At 41.7% G+C, this 15,021-nt stretch overlaps 1 protein-coding gene across 1 annotated transcript; it reads left to right on the plus strand.

Moving 5' to 3' along the window:
- The first annotated feature begins 4,014 nt into the window (after nucleotides 1–4,014).
- On the plus strand, nucleotides 4,015–13,738 carry Zfand1 (zinc finger AN1-type containing 1). The gene is made up of 8 exons (XM_028766280.1): nucleotides 4,015–4,073; nucleotides 5,875–5,917; nucleotides 6,701–6,740; nucleotides 7,940–8,067; nucleotides 8,156–8,247; nucleotides 9,247–9,368; nucleotides 13,213–13,368; nucleotides 13,459–13,738. The coding sequence occupies exons 1-8, from the start codon at nucleotides 4,019–4,021 to the stop codon at nucleotides 13,627–13,629; spliced, it is 807 nt and encodes a 268-aa protein (XP_028622113.1). The 5' UTR covers nucleotides 4,015–4,018; the 3' UTR covers nucleotides 13,630–13,738.
- The last annotated feature ends 1,283 nt before the right edge of the window (nucleotides 13,739–15,021 follow it).

Below are 15,021 nucleotides of genomic sequence, written 5' to 3' on the forward strand. Positions count from 1 at the left end.
AATCTTTTCCTATTCTGTAGGCTGCAATTTTGTCCTATTGATGATGTCCTTTGCCTCACAGAAAATTTTTAGTTTCATGGGGTCCCATTTATTAATTGTTGATATTAGTGCATATGACCTTAAACATAAAATAAACATTTTTATTACAAACCCTAATACATTTATAGAAAAGCATGTAAACACATTTTATGGACAAGTTCATAAAGAATTATACAGAGAACATTAAAAAAGCCAGAGGAGGGCATCAGGAAGCCCCTCACACCTCAGGTGTGCAATCCACCCCCCTCCTCACCTCCCTCCTCAGGTATGCTATGCACCCCCCTCCTCACCTCCCTCCTCAGGTGTGCTATCCACCCCCCTCCTCACCTCCCTCCTCAGGTGTGCTATCCACCCCCCTCCTCACCTCCCTCCTCAGGTATGCAATCCACCCCCCTCTTCACCTCCTTTCTCAGGTATGCTATAAACTTCCTCACTACAGATATTCTTTTCTTGGCACCCAGTAACTGTTTTCTTGATCTTTCTTTGAGGCATAATACTAGATACCAGTGCTTAACCAATGAGGTGATACCTTTTTTGGATGATATATAAGTGGAATGGCATGGTACACATTCTTTGGCTTTTATCTTTCTATTCATTGTTACATTTTTGTTTCATGAAAATTCTTGCATGTGGCTGTTTAATTTTCACTGTGGTAAAGATGACTGTGTGATGTATCATTCATATTTTCTATTGCTGATGAATATTGTTTTATTTTGTTTTGTTTTTATTTTCTGAATTTGAACTGCCAATAACAACTCATAATATTTTTCTGTCTCTCCACTGTTTACAGTCTGACATTACTTTTTCAGGTAGTAACTTTTTTTTCAGGTTGTAACTTTTTTTTTTCAGGTTGTAACTTTTCAGGTTGTAACTTTTTTTCAGGTTGTAACGGTTTTTTTTTTTTTTCAGGTTGTAACTTTTTTTCCATTCTAAAACCTGAGAACAATGGCTCTACCCTCATCAGGAATAAAGAAAAAATGTAAATGTCACAGAGAACAAATGTATAATGTGTAAAATATCAGATTATAACCACATAGCCTAACCTAGTCAATGATAAAAATGTTATAAACATAGCCATAATAAGCTGTAAATAACTATAGAAGTGATTACGAGATGAACACATTTAAAGAGGTTTGTGAAGATGTGTCAACAGACATTCCAAGCAGTGGGGATAAGGAAAGGACACAAAGAAAAGGAGAGTAGGTACAGGAACCTGTGCATAGAAGAGACTCGGTAATCTACTCAATGTATTTTATTTAACATCTAAAAGATAAGGCACAAGGCAATTTTAATACAATGGGCTATGAAGGGAGCCACATCTGACTTCAGGAACCTTATAAATTAGAGGGGAACATAACAAGCCAGTAATTACATATTGAAAATGAAAAATCAAGCCTGGGACAAATGCTTTGGAAAAGACACGCAGTGCATATAAGAACGAGACAACTGTGTGTGGTTAAGGAAAGAAAGATTTCCTAAACAAAAGTTAGTGACAGCTGGGAGCAGAACGAACATTCCAAGAAAAGAAAATGGCTGTGCAAGGGGCCAGGTGACCAGCTGCAGAGTGCTGAGGCTTCAGGAGATATCAAGGAAAAGGTAGGCTGAGCCAACATTTAAAATATGTTAAATGCCAGACAAAGACGTCCCATCTTAGAGATCTTGAGTTCAGTGTAGGTGTGGACTATGTTGTATTTAATTCTGTATCAAATATAGAATAGTACTCAAATATAGGAGACGTTCATATGGCTTGCTGAATTGACCCAAGAACAGATTTTATTATGCAGATAATAGAATCCAAAGCAGGGCTTGGGTGGGGCATGACGAATGGAGGGCAGAGTCAAGTAACCGATAATAAGATCTGGTTAGAGCTAGTAAAAACACATACACAGTAAGCTGCTAAAGGAGATGTCTGCTGTCCTGAGGGACGGACTGTACCTGCTCCTTCCAAAAGCCTTGCAAGATGAAGGGGTGACTGAAGTATATGCTGAAAGTAGAGTAGGGGCAAAGGGTTTCCTAAAAGTACTTGATAAGGACCAATTGTAGCCAATTGCACAGTTTCTTACAGCCATCCCTAACCCTATAATTGGATCACAGGAGGAGGGTGGTAGCTATATTTATTGACAAGCATGCACATGATTCGTAGTTTGAAGGGAATTTGGGAATCCTTGACATAGAGAACATTCTAGGGAGAGGAAAACGGCATCTGCCATGTGTAGACAAGTTAAAGAGCCCAAAAGTCTATTGGACAGGAAGGAGACATTGTGAAGCTAGAGATGGGGTAGAAAAGTCGAGGATGCACTGAAAAACTTTATTGAACAAACTAAAGAATGCTGTGCCTAGTGAGAAACTGAAGGGATAGCTTGGGCAAGAAAATAACTTTTTAACTGGGAAAAATAATCCATAGAATAACTAGTGAAGAATGTTTCTAAGGAAGACTCAATGGTGTTTAGGGGCTATTTCTATGACACACATTAGAAAGGGTAGATTTCAGAGTGAATTTGAGCTTCTTAGTGTGGTAGACTGCTTTAGTTAGGGAGGGAATGGTACAGGGAAAAAATCCTTCGTTTTGCACTTAAGTTTTATTGTCAAATAACACAGAGCAGGTACTTATAACAGACTGCTAGAAATGGAGAATTCATGTTTCAAAAAAAGTTGTCATGACTAAGTATAGAGGTAGAGAAATTTCTGACTCAAAAACCATTGGAATCTCATCTATAAGGATATATTTAACAAAGGGGTAGAACAAAAATATATGGAGAAACATATTTCTGTAAATAATATCTAAAGAAAAGTCAGAAAAGTAGACTCAGATAGGAGTAGCTAAACTTCAGTCTTGGCTGTTAGGAGATCTCCAAGAGCTGAAAAAAAATGTTCTGATTGGATTGAGGAGATATATACTTACCACCTATTTAAAATATTCAATCACAGTAAAACAGAAAATTTGCTGTTGCTTGACTCCACCAACATTAACAAATCGTAAGTTCTTAGACTCAAGAAATCGCAAGGGTTGGGGAGGTAGCTCTGTGAGAAACGTGTTTGCTGTCCAAGCATGTGAGGCTATGTTCTAACACCCAGCATGCACTGAAAAAGTATAGTGTGTGGCAATCATATCCACTTTACTCTCCAGGAGAGTATTTGGGGACTCTTAAGTCACATGGGAGGCTATTCATGTTCATGTCATGAGTGCAGTTGATTATCACTCATTCACTCTGAATGGTGTCGGGTGCCTTGCCAGTGGAATGACATCCCTTTCTATCCCACTTACAAGGCAAGGACTCCCCTTAGTTCCCGTGAAGAGGCTCGTCACATATCCAACATCTCCCTTCATCCCTGTCCCAGGAGCTTGCCTTGGCAGTGTGAAATGAGTGTGCACTCTCCAAACCAAGGAGCCCTGTGCACTTTAGTTACATGGGTTTTTTTTTCCTACTAAAATTGTAACAAATAAGAAAAGAAAAAGAAACATTTACAATAAAAAACAAAAGTCTAACGCTTTCACTGTGAGGGCATTTACTTCAAACGAAGTCATCAAGACAATAGTAACCAGCGTCCAGGTATGTCACTTGATTCTTACAGTGTTGTCTCCTGGGATTACAGTTACTTAAGAAAAACAAGAAATCTTCGTGAGGGCGTTCTTAATTTCGGAGACTCAGTGTAGAGAACAGCAGGTGCAGGAACTGGGTTTTTCTCAATCTTGAGCGCGGGAACCTCAGCTACAGTAACTGAGTTCCACCAAGTCTCTTCTCTTTCTGGAGCGCTCTGGAACCTCCACGAAGCTCATTAGCATCTTCACTTCCGGTCGTCACCTAGGCTCCGCCTCTCCTGTGGGCCCCGCCCCGCCTGCTCGCCTCGCCCCACCTCAGGCCCCGCCCACCCCACCAGGACGCCCCGCCCGCCTTCCCAGGACGCCCCGCCCCGGGCCCTGCCTGCTCGGGTTGACGCACGCGCCGCTGCCCCACCCCCTGCCCTTGCGGCTGGAAAGATGGCGGAGTTGGACATTGGGCAGCACTGCCAGGTGCAGCACTGCCGGCAGCGAGGTGACGCTGGAAGCCCCGTTTTCGTCCGCGGGAGACGTGGGCCGGGTCCTGACGGCCGGGGCGGTGGCGGCGGGTGAGGGAGGACGCGGGGCGCGAGCGGCCTTCCAGGATGATGGTGGCGGTGTTTTTGTTGCTGTGCCTCAGTTTAGGGGTGACACTTGTGGCCCCTTGGTTTCCATGCAGATCCTGTAAGCACACCTTGCAGACTCCTGGGGCGCCCAAAGCGCCGTGCTCAGGAAGCCTTGGTCGGCAAAGCGGCCTGGGTCAGGACTCCAGTTCCCCTCGGTCCTTACCACTGCGACCGTGGCGCATCCACTGTCCCAGGCTTTTTCTTCATTAAATTTTATTTTCTATTTTTCTGTCAGACGAATGAGTTGAACAGCATCGGTTTTTAACTGTGTGTTCTCAGGTTTTTAGAAGTCTTGGGGTTTTTAATATTCACGTAAGTTGCTAGTGGCAGATTAGTAAACCGCATATTAGGGAGTTTTAATAAATATTATGGTGATGGTCCCTCCATTGAACAGAGACCTTGTCGTAAACATAGACTCCAGTGGTATGCACCAAGGTTCAGGGAGTTAGACTCCTGTAGCCGGCAAGTTCTTCAAGCATTAGACTCACAGACTGCTCAGTCTTTGCCTCCTGGATTGCACTCCAAATGTGTATAGAGGCTTCATTCTGCTGTAACTTCAAGTCAGTTCCTAGCACGGTCTTGAATCCAGCTCTTAGGTTTGGCCTGGATTCCTGCAGTAATTGATGCTTGTAGTAAGCAAAGGCAAGATAATATATATCTCACACAATAATAATAATAAAAATAAGTATAAAAATTATAAAAATTCTGCAGATTATGTGTTTGAGTTTACATATTGACACATATATCTAATTTCTTGGTATGAAATTGAAGCTCACAGTATTATGCTTCATTTAATAACGATAGTGATAGTTCATTAGGCACTTCTTACTTGAGGGAAAAATTATTTGGGCCCTTAGTCTGCAAGCATGATTACCTAGGGGGTCCCTTTTGTTTATGTACAACCAACCTCTTTGTATTTTGGATTAAGATACCTATAGGGCAACATCTTTTCTAGCACTCTTGAGTGTATTTCTAGCACTCTTGAGTCTGAAAAGGGGGGACCAGGGCATCAGGAGTTTAGAGGCCAGCCTTGGCCTTATGAGACCTGTTTCAAACAGAAAGTAAACACAAAACATAAGTGATTGTTTTTAATAATTAGTTCCTATAACTGAGGATTGATTCTTGTGTGAACTTTCCAAAGTATATGTAATAAACAGCATTAGGATGAACTAACTAATAAGGAATTACAGATATAAATGAGATTGATATATACACATATATCTATGTATGAAGAGATAAACATATATACAGCATATGCTACATGTATAGCCATGGCTTTATTAGGTAATCTACTTACTATTGTTAGATTGATGTTAAATGGAGTCAGAATTAAAACGCAGAATTTTGATACCAAATGCAGACATTCTGCAGCTTGCTGTTCAAAAAGACAACACCTAGTAAATCTTGGAAACAAAACAACAGAGAAAAATACCACTTTTTTTTTTTTTTTAACAAAGTTACTGAGTAACATCTACCTCCCATTGATTTAGCCACTTTCCTAGAGTTGAAGATTTGGTAGTTTTTGTTTAATAAGGATTACATAGTAACTTGATACGCAGGGACAAAGAAAGAAAATTTTTCTTAGAGTTGGCCAGTAGATTTTTTTGCTTAAGAAAACTAAATCAAGATCAGATACTCACCAGTACCTACCATATTTTCCTCCAATTTTAGATTTTCTTCCATTTGTGTGTGATGGTTGTTCAGGAATATTTTGGTAAGTTACATTTTTATGTAGGATTTGAAAATAATTTTGGAGTTTGTCAATATGGAGTTAATTCTGAGAATTCTAGTGATTTAAAGAGAGTTGTAACTTCAGCCATTGACAGCTGACATTCAGTGTTGTAATCATTTGTGAAAAAGGCAGACTGATTAGTCACAGGCTCTAATTGGCTACACATATATGTCTTTAAGCATTAAGTTTCCAGAGATGCATTCATAATGTAGATTTTAAGATTATGTGTCGTCATTACAGTGAGGATAATACCCATAATTTAAAGAATATAGCCTTTAAAAATCCAGCTATGATTATTCTTTGTCTTTTTGTAAACGTACATTAAATGTCCAACCTGTAATGTTCTAAAAATAGATAGTCTATGTTATTTGAACACAGAACTTGCAAGTATGACCTGGGTTCCACTCAAGGATTTGGGAAGTCATGCCTTGACTTCACATTCCTTCACTAACTGATTCCTTTCAGGAGAAACTGAGACCCCCTCATTTGCATGCACTTTAAAGCACTCCAAAGAAACATAAACTAGAACAGTGCATTGGTTATACTCAACTGCAAGTGAACACTTACGGTTAAAACATTTGAGACTGTAGACGCCCCTTCATTCCATGGTTTCAGCTTGTTCTTAAACAGAAGTCACTAATGTAGTGTACATGCTGTCACTACCTTAAGGATGTCAGAGGTTAAAACAGCCTGAGTTACTTCAGTTAGCATTAAATATATTAGCTGATTGCATTTAAATAAACATCTTTTTTGTAATTATTTAAGCCTTGAACACAGAAGCAAGGACTCTCATGGTTGTTCTGAGGTATGTTTATTTTCTCTTACCTGACATAATTTACAGATTTGTATTCATGTACTTTGCTTTAGAATTTGATTAGATTTAAAGTTTCTTAGTACACTAGGCATGACGCTCAGAATCTTTTGCTAAATTTTTTTTTTATTTGGAAAAAAATTTGCTGTCCTTGGTATTTACGTTTTTATCCTCATAATTTCCGTTCCTAGCACTCCTCACCATGCTAAGCTATGTGTTTATAACACACGCTGGCCTCAGTGCGACGTCAGACTGTCCGTACAGCTCACTGCCCCATCAGTGTAGGGCTCGCTTTCGCTGGTGTCTGGGGATAGGATTCTGTGGTAGTAAAGTTTTCAGACCCATCCGTCTTAGACCACCACGAGCAAATCCTTAGCCTAACAAAATAAAGTGTGATTTTTACCTTTAAGTCATTACTGCAAATTTGGAAGAAAATTTAAGTTTTGAGTTATAATAGATGCTCCCGCCATTATGTGAAGGATTTTCCTGTGATTACAGATTTTAAGCAATCATTTTCTTAGATTTTCTTAACTCTAAGAATCCACTTACTCTGTGCTCAGTAATATGGACAATCTGTTTATTTTTTTCCCTTAAAAAAAAAAACCCTTGTGTTCTGATGTAACATTTTGTGATAATAAAATTTTCCATGTAGCATGAGAAATAGTTTATGATTTTGAAAACTGCTTCATGATTCATATGTGATTTTTAAGGGTTCTGTCTCCTAAATAGTTCTTTATTTTCTTAAACTGGCAAAAGAAGTGGGTATAGCTCCCCGTTTGAGGGTTGACGAGTTAACTATCTTGACATATTCCTATAGAGGCATCTCTGTGTGCCGCTGTGTCAAATCAGAGAGTAAAACTGTAGGCAGTAAACTGGGCGCAGCGGTTCATCCTTGTCATCCCAGCTCTCGAGAGGCAGAATAGACTGCAAATTCAGAGCCCCTGAGGCATTACAAAGGAAGGAGGGCGGGAGGGAGGGAAGGAGGGAAGGAGGGAGGGAGGGAGGGAGGGAGGGAGGGAAGGAAGGAGGGAGGGAGGGAGGGAGGGAGGGAGGGAGGGAGGGAGGGAGAATAGTCATTCTACTTTAACTGAAGACATAATTAGAACACGTTAGAGAAGTTAATGAACTTGAACTGAAGTGGTGTGGATGCCGCCTTCAGTCGCTGGCTCTGTGCTGTTAACTTGTGGTTCTAGGTCAATGTAATTAAGGAGAGACCGAAGACAGGTGAACACAAGGCTTATTCATGCTCGTTCAAGGACTGTACAGAAGTAGAGCTTGTGGCAGTGATCTGTCCTTATTGTCAGAAGAACTTTTGCCTAAGGTAATCACTAAACCGTGCAAGCTTTGTGTATCTGTTTAGCTGTATATAACTCATGAACCAGAGCCAGCTCTCTGATACATACTTGTAGACACCGTCATCAGTTGGATCATGAGTGTGTAAAGCTGGAGATCCCAAAGCCCCGGATGGCTGCCACACAGAAACTTGTCCAAGACATCGTTGGTGAGTCCCCAGGCTTCCATGGTGGCTTTCCTTCCTGGAGCACAGCTGTCACTCCCCAGCTCCTGCCCCTCACCTCTCATCCCCAGTGTAGAGGCTTTGCTCACGCCCCCAGTGTAAGAACTTGCATTCTGTTCTAAAGCGTTACTATTTGTTTATCTTTAAATTCTGTGGATGGTGTTTTGCCTGCGTGTATGGCTGTGCACTGTTGCATGCCTGGTGCCCTTGGAAGCCAGAGAGGATGTCAGATGGCCTGGGACTGCAGTTACATACAGCTGTGAGCCATGTTAGTGCTAGGAGTTGAACCCAGGTCCTCTGGAAGAGCAGTCGGTGCTCTTAACAGCTGAACCATCTCTCTACTCCCAAGAACTTGCATTTTAATGAATTCTTGTTAAAGTATCTTGTACAAAGCCTTCCTGAACAGTGAAAATCCAGACATGGTAAGGTTCCCATGGGGTAGTCTCATTTGTTGGGAGCAGAGGTGTGTTGAGTGAGTGTTAACGGTTGTAGTGGGTATGTTGATGAGGCTGGCACGGTGGACTGCTTTGTCTACAGAATACATTCTCCTGAGCTGTTTCTGAATGCTGCTGACCAGGACGGAGCTCGGCTGTGATTTAGCTTAGCTGCTCTGGCAATGCGTTAGTTTAGTAGAACTTTTTTTATTCCATTTTAAGGGTGGTGCCCTTGTTAAAACCTAAAGGGTTACATAAAAGGGTGAGTGGTTGCTGTAGATTAAATAGGTTAGGCCAGAAAGAAGCATGTGCCCGTGGACTTTGTGAGGTAGAAGCTGTTTAGATCGATCATCCGTAGTGTAAATACACTACTGTGTAACTTGTGCATGCTGAAGGCCATGATGGTTAAGCTGGGCTTGGTGGTGTACTTCTTCCGGCCCACCAGAGGCCAGTGGATCTCAGTACCAATGTTATATCAGGAGGCCTTGTCTCAAAATGAGAAAAAAGAGGGGAAGAAGGGAAGCCTTACTTGCTTATACTTTTTCCTTAGATGCCAAGACAGGAGGGACAGCAATTAAGGGACGGAAAGGCGCGAAAAGCAGCGGAACAGCTGCAAAGGTGGCACTGATGAAGCTAAAGATGCACGCTGACGGAGACAAGTCCCTGCCGCAGGTGACAGGGCAAATGTGTTCAATGTCCTTGAGTTCTCCTGTCTCTTCCTCTCTTTAACTGAGTACAACTTGACCCTTTTGAAAGGTCATTTTGAAAGATCACGTGCTGTCGAGTCTGTATAAATCCTACATCCTCCTGCATGCACTTTTCCGCTTTACAGAGATGCAGTGAGCTGTGGATGCCCTTCACTATTTCCCCCACTTTGCATCATGGTTTTAATACTTTTCTGTATTAATATTTTTCTGTATTGTTTAGTTCATTCAGAATATACATTTTTCTGTTGTATGACTGTAGCCTACTTTATTTTTCTAAGTAATCCCAGATTATTATCATTGCATTGTTTTTAACAAATGTTTCTCCTGTGAAGGTGCGTATGTTTAAGGAGGAGAGCTTCTCTACATAGGATCTTTAGAATTGGACACTCAGGAGACTGGCATAGGAGATCAGGAGTTCAAGGTCAACTGAGCTACAGAGTGAGCACCGGGCAGCCTGGAAAAAACTCAGAATATACAAGCATACTTAGTTACCTGCCTTACTACAGATTCACTAATTAACTTTTAGCCATTGTATATGTCCCAGTTTGCTTCTCTGTTGCTGTGATAAAACAGTGACCAAAACCATCTTGTGGAGGAGGAAAGTTTATTTCAGCTCCTGCTTTACAGTCCGTCATTGAGGGAAGTCGGGGCGTGAACTCAGGTGGAACCATGGAGGAGCGTTGCTCATTGGCTTGCTGCACCTGCCTTGCTCTGCACCTGCCTTGCTCAGCCTGCTTTCCTACACAGCTCAGAACAGCACCCTGCTCAGGAATGACGTGCCCATATGGGGCTAGGTCCTTCTCCATCAGTTAGCAATCTAGAAAATGCCATACAGACATACCAGCAGCCCAGTCTGACCGAAGAAGTTCTCAGTTGAGGCTTTTTTCCAGGTGTCTCAAGTTACTGTAAAATCAACAAAAAACTAACCAGCACAATATGTTATATTCTCTCATATATGTGTGTGTCTGCACGTACATATACATATATTTATAAATGTCTAGTGGTCAGGGCTATAAATGAAGTAAAATGCATTTCAGATAGATTATGTCATCATCTATGTAGTTTATGTCCCATTGCTTAATAGAAAAGACCCTCAAGGGTACCCACAATGCTGACATGTCCTTTAAAGTGAGCATCATATTCCAGGGAATATGTGACATTTGCGGTTTTCCTATTGATGAATGTTGATTCTGTCTCCTCTTATGGCCATTGTGGTTTTTGACTGTTTTCTTTGAGATAGGTTCTTGTGTAGTCCAGACTGTCCCAGGAGCCTGTAGTTCCTCTGTTCCACTTTACGCTGCCCTCTAGATGACTCTCAGATCCATCGTCATTAAGTAAGCCTTTCTATTGAGGATGATAGGAATTCATCTGATTTGAGTTTCTTATTTTAGAAGTCATATGTTTAGCTTTTGTATTTCTTCTCGGATATTTGCATCTTGTTTTATTTCCACTTGTTTTATAACATGTTCCTTTTTGTGGGTAATATTACATAATGTATCTCACTGAGCATCCCAACAACTTTATGTCTTTAGATTTCTGTTCTGTTCATTGCTTCATTTTAAATTTTTAGTGTATTGATTCTACAACTTCATCTTGGCTTTGAGTAGCTTAGTTTCTACTTCCCCCCTGTAAGCTCCAGGCAGACCGTATGGTTCCCTTGTATCCATGGATGAAACACACACACACACACACACACACACACACACTAGCTTATTTTTAATATGCTTTTTAGCTCAATGGTTGGGCACATCTAGGCCTCCCACAGCTAACGCCCCTAACCTTCACTCCCACCTCTAAATCTGCCCTCAAATTATTTGCCCACTTACCTTCTTGCTCAGCACCCTAAATCTGCCCTTATCTTAGTTGTGTTTCTAATCTCCCGCTTGCTACTCGAGGCCCAGTCTGGGAAGCGGCCAATGATCCACCTGAGATCTCACATGGCTGGTGGCTCTCTCTCCCTCTGGAGCAATGCAGATTTCTTTCCTCATCCTGTCTCCTAGCTGCTTGCAGGAGAACCTGCAAGTCCCGCCTCTTCCACCCAGCCATTGGTCACTAGCATCTTTATTGATCCATCAAGAATTTATTGATCCATCAATTGGGGAACAGGACCTTCAAGGTTTACACACAGTTTCCCAATCAAAGCATCAGAACCATCCCTTGTGTTTTTCTCTGTCCTGACTTCCCAGTCCCTCCCTCTCTTCTAGCCCACTCACCCAGAGTACCAGCAAGTGAGCTGAGTGAAAACAGAGTGTGCTAAGGAGGTTCTGAGGCTGCTGCAGTTGCAGCCATGGAGCTGGACGCGCTTGCTGTGCTTCTTTGCCTTTCTCTGTACAGATGTGTCTGAGCAGTTTCCAGGCCAGCACTCCACACTCAGTTCCTTAGCCAACTCTGTAGATTCTAATCTCCTTAATGATACTTAAGAAAAAAATAAAATGTAAGGTGGCTGGTAGGATAGGGTGCCCAAGCCCCATGCCAGCCTCTCCTTGGAGGCCGTGTCCCCAGCAGCCCTGGCCTTGTTTACTTCAACTCAGCCGCCATTCAAGCTCGCTTACACGCTCGCTCACGCTCTTCTTTCTTTCTCTCTCTCTCTCTCTCTCTCTCTCTCTCTCTGTCTGTCTGTCTGTCTCTCATATATATAATTTTTTGTTGTTATTTACTTATTTAGAGACTGGGTCTCCAAGGCTGTTTTTATATTTACAAACTCAGGAACCTCCTGCTTCAGCCTCCTGTTTTTGATCCTAGACATATTTTTAGAGTCTGGGAGCTTTAGTTTTCTCTTCCTGCCTGTTCTTACTTCTTTCCTTTTGGAACAGGGACTGCAGATTTCAGACATGGATCAAAGCTTAGGTTTACACTGATTCTCTTTTTCTTTGAATGCTTTTTAGCTATGATATATCCCACTGACCCTCAGCAAATCTAAATTCCTTTCTGATCAGACAGGAATTGTTTTGACTGTATTATTTCTTAAGATAACTTCTATTATTTTACAACATTTCTATTAGAGACACTTCACTTAGAGCATTCTTATTGTTCAGGACTTGACCTGTGAAGATGCCTCCCTAATGCACTGTTTAGGAATCAGGGAATATTCTATTCCCACTTATTTTTTAGTAAAGATAATTATATAAGAAAATGCAACTGAAGAAGGCAAGTAAGGCACAGCTTATGCTAGAGGAGCTGTTTCTGAAACCCTGTTGTATTAATAAACTATCTTTCTGGAGCTTTTTTTGCACTTAGTTTTTCACTTTCTTTGTTCTAAAAAATCTTGATACCTCTGATATGTTTTTCACATAAAAACAAGTGTTTTTGAATCAAGAAGCCTTGTCTCGAAAGTGACAGGACCTTGATTCCAAGGAGTACAGTTGTAGCAAGTTTGTTTCCTTACAGAACAAAACAGAGGGAGCATGTTTAGGGACTCTAGTGTCGTTAAATGAGCCACCATCAGTCTTCTTGATTTCTCTCTGTTCATGTTGAACTTACTCTTAACTCGGAAATGGGTGGGAGATCTGAGGAAAGCCGACAGTCCAGGTCTGAATCTCTGGAACTGAACACAGGAAAATGGAAGAGTTGCTTTGCACCTAGTTCCTGAACATAAAGGGCCGTACAGCGTGGTTACAAAGATAACCTAGCTAGGGTTGGAGTCTTTGGAACATGCAGTTAGGTAGGTGGGCTACATGCTGGTTTTTTCTCACTAAAACTGATGCTATAGGGTTATTCTACATTGACCAAAAGAAGAGTTAAGGTACCACTAGCTGAATAAGGAACGCCTCCTCGTGTGTCTGATCTATATGGTACTTTTGCTTACACAGACAGAAAGAACATACTTCCAGGTATACTTACCAAAGGGGAGCAAAGAGAAGAGCAAGGCCATGTTCTTCTGCCTGCGGTGGAGCATTGGGAAGGTGGTAGACGTCGCAGCTTCCCTAGCCAATCTCAGGAACGAAAACAACAGGCTGACAGCGAAGGTAACATCCGGTGACAGCTTTTCCTTCAAGTTCTGGGATGTGTCAGCAAGTGTGTCCTTTACCCTGTGTGCTCTGTTTCTCTCTCACCAGAAGCTGAGGTTGTGTCACGTCCCTTCCGGAGAAGCCTTGCCTTTGGATCACACACTGGAAAGGTGGATCACAAAGGAAGAGTGCCCTTTATATAATGGAGGAAATGTTATTTTGGAATACCTTAATGATGAAGAGCAGTTTTTAAAAAATGTTGACTCTTACTTAGAATAGTCATTCAAGAATTTAAACCAGTAGACTCCTTAGAAGCAGAAATCATTCTAAATAGACAGTCAGTTTCTTTTACTACAGATAGTTTTTTAAAACTCTCAGAGTTGCTTCTTTTTTTTTTTTTTTTGGTTTTTCGAGACAGGGTTTCTCTGTGTAGCCCTGGCTGTCCTGGAACTCACTCTGTTGACCAGGCTGGCCTCAAACTCAGAAATCTGCCTGCCTCAGCCTCCCAAGTGCTGGGATTAAAGGTGGGTGCCACCACTGCCCGGCAAAGTTGCTGTCTTAAAATTTATTTCCATTAGGTCATAATTTACACCAGTTGTTTTTCTACTAAGTTCCATGTTTTGTGTTTTAAAGTTTAACTATGTATTGATAGTTATTGGCAAAGTATTTTTATTAGCTGTTTCTGGGTTACGCTGTAGAAATATCAGCAAAAGTGTCTTTCCTGTTAGACTAATGCCAGCCGTTGACTGGCTGCTGTGTCACGTTCTGTACCTTCACTCTGAGATCCCACTCACATAACACCCACTTTTTTGTGATTTTGCCATTCTATGGCAGAGGAAGACACAGATGGCAGATTATGGCAGACTCTTGATCGCGTCTTACAAGTGATACTTGCCATCATTGTTTAAAGCAAGTCCTATGATTAAGCTTAATATTATGGGGCCAGAACACATAGCCTTACCGTATACCTAAATCATGCCGTATGGATTACAGGACCTTGCAGATCCTCTCCTTCAGTCTTGCAGGCATTGGGATAAGACACCATATACCTAAGAAGGGGAAAGTTTTCTCTTGATATCATGTAATTGCACTGGATATATTTCTGGTGAGGGATTTTCTGCAGTAGGATTAATCTTTTTGTTGGTATGAATGCATTACAGATGAGAAGAGCAAGGGAACAGACTGACTTTGTTACAGTCTGGCTTGCTGTACCAAAGCAGGACAATTGTAGGGGTGATATTTAAAAATGGCACCCAGTCCAGCTTGTTCCTGGGCAGCCACCATGTTCCCACTGCTCCTTGGCTCTGACCGGGGCTCTGGCTAGCTAGATACACAGGCCCTGGCACCCATGAGACGCCAGCATGGGGGATGGCTGTGTCAATCTACCACGATGCATCCACAAAGCTTGGCTGAACCCTAGACAGAATCTGCCATCCTCGCATTACACGGTAGAAATGAGACTCTTAAAGTCCAGTGATTATCTAAAGGATTTGTATATTTAGAAATGCTCAATCAACAAGAGGCCCACACAGTTAGAGTTGTTACCTAGTATCTAACCTTTTGATGGAAGTTGCTGCCCAGGACAGCTTTCGACCCATCTGTGGTTCTCCATGGTCCATAGCCTCCTTCTCTTCCCCTTTTTCTCTTTCTTCCCTCCCCTTCCTCTTTTTC

The sequence above is a fragment of the Grammomys surdaster genome, unplaced genomic scaffold, assembly GCF_004785775.1.
Source record: "Grammomys surdaster isolate TR1022 unplaced genomic scaffold, NIH_TR_1.0 63, whole genome shotgun sequence".
Taxonomy (NCBI): Eukaryota; Metazoa; Chordata; class Mammalia; order Rodentia; family Muridae; genus Grammomys; species Grammomys surdaster.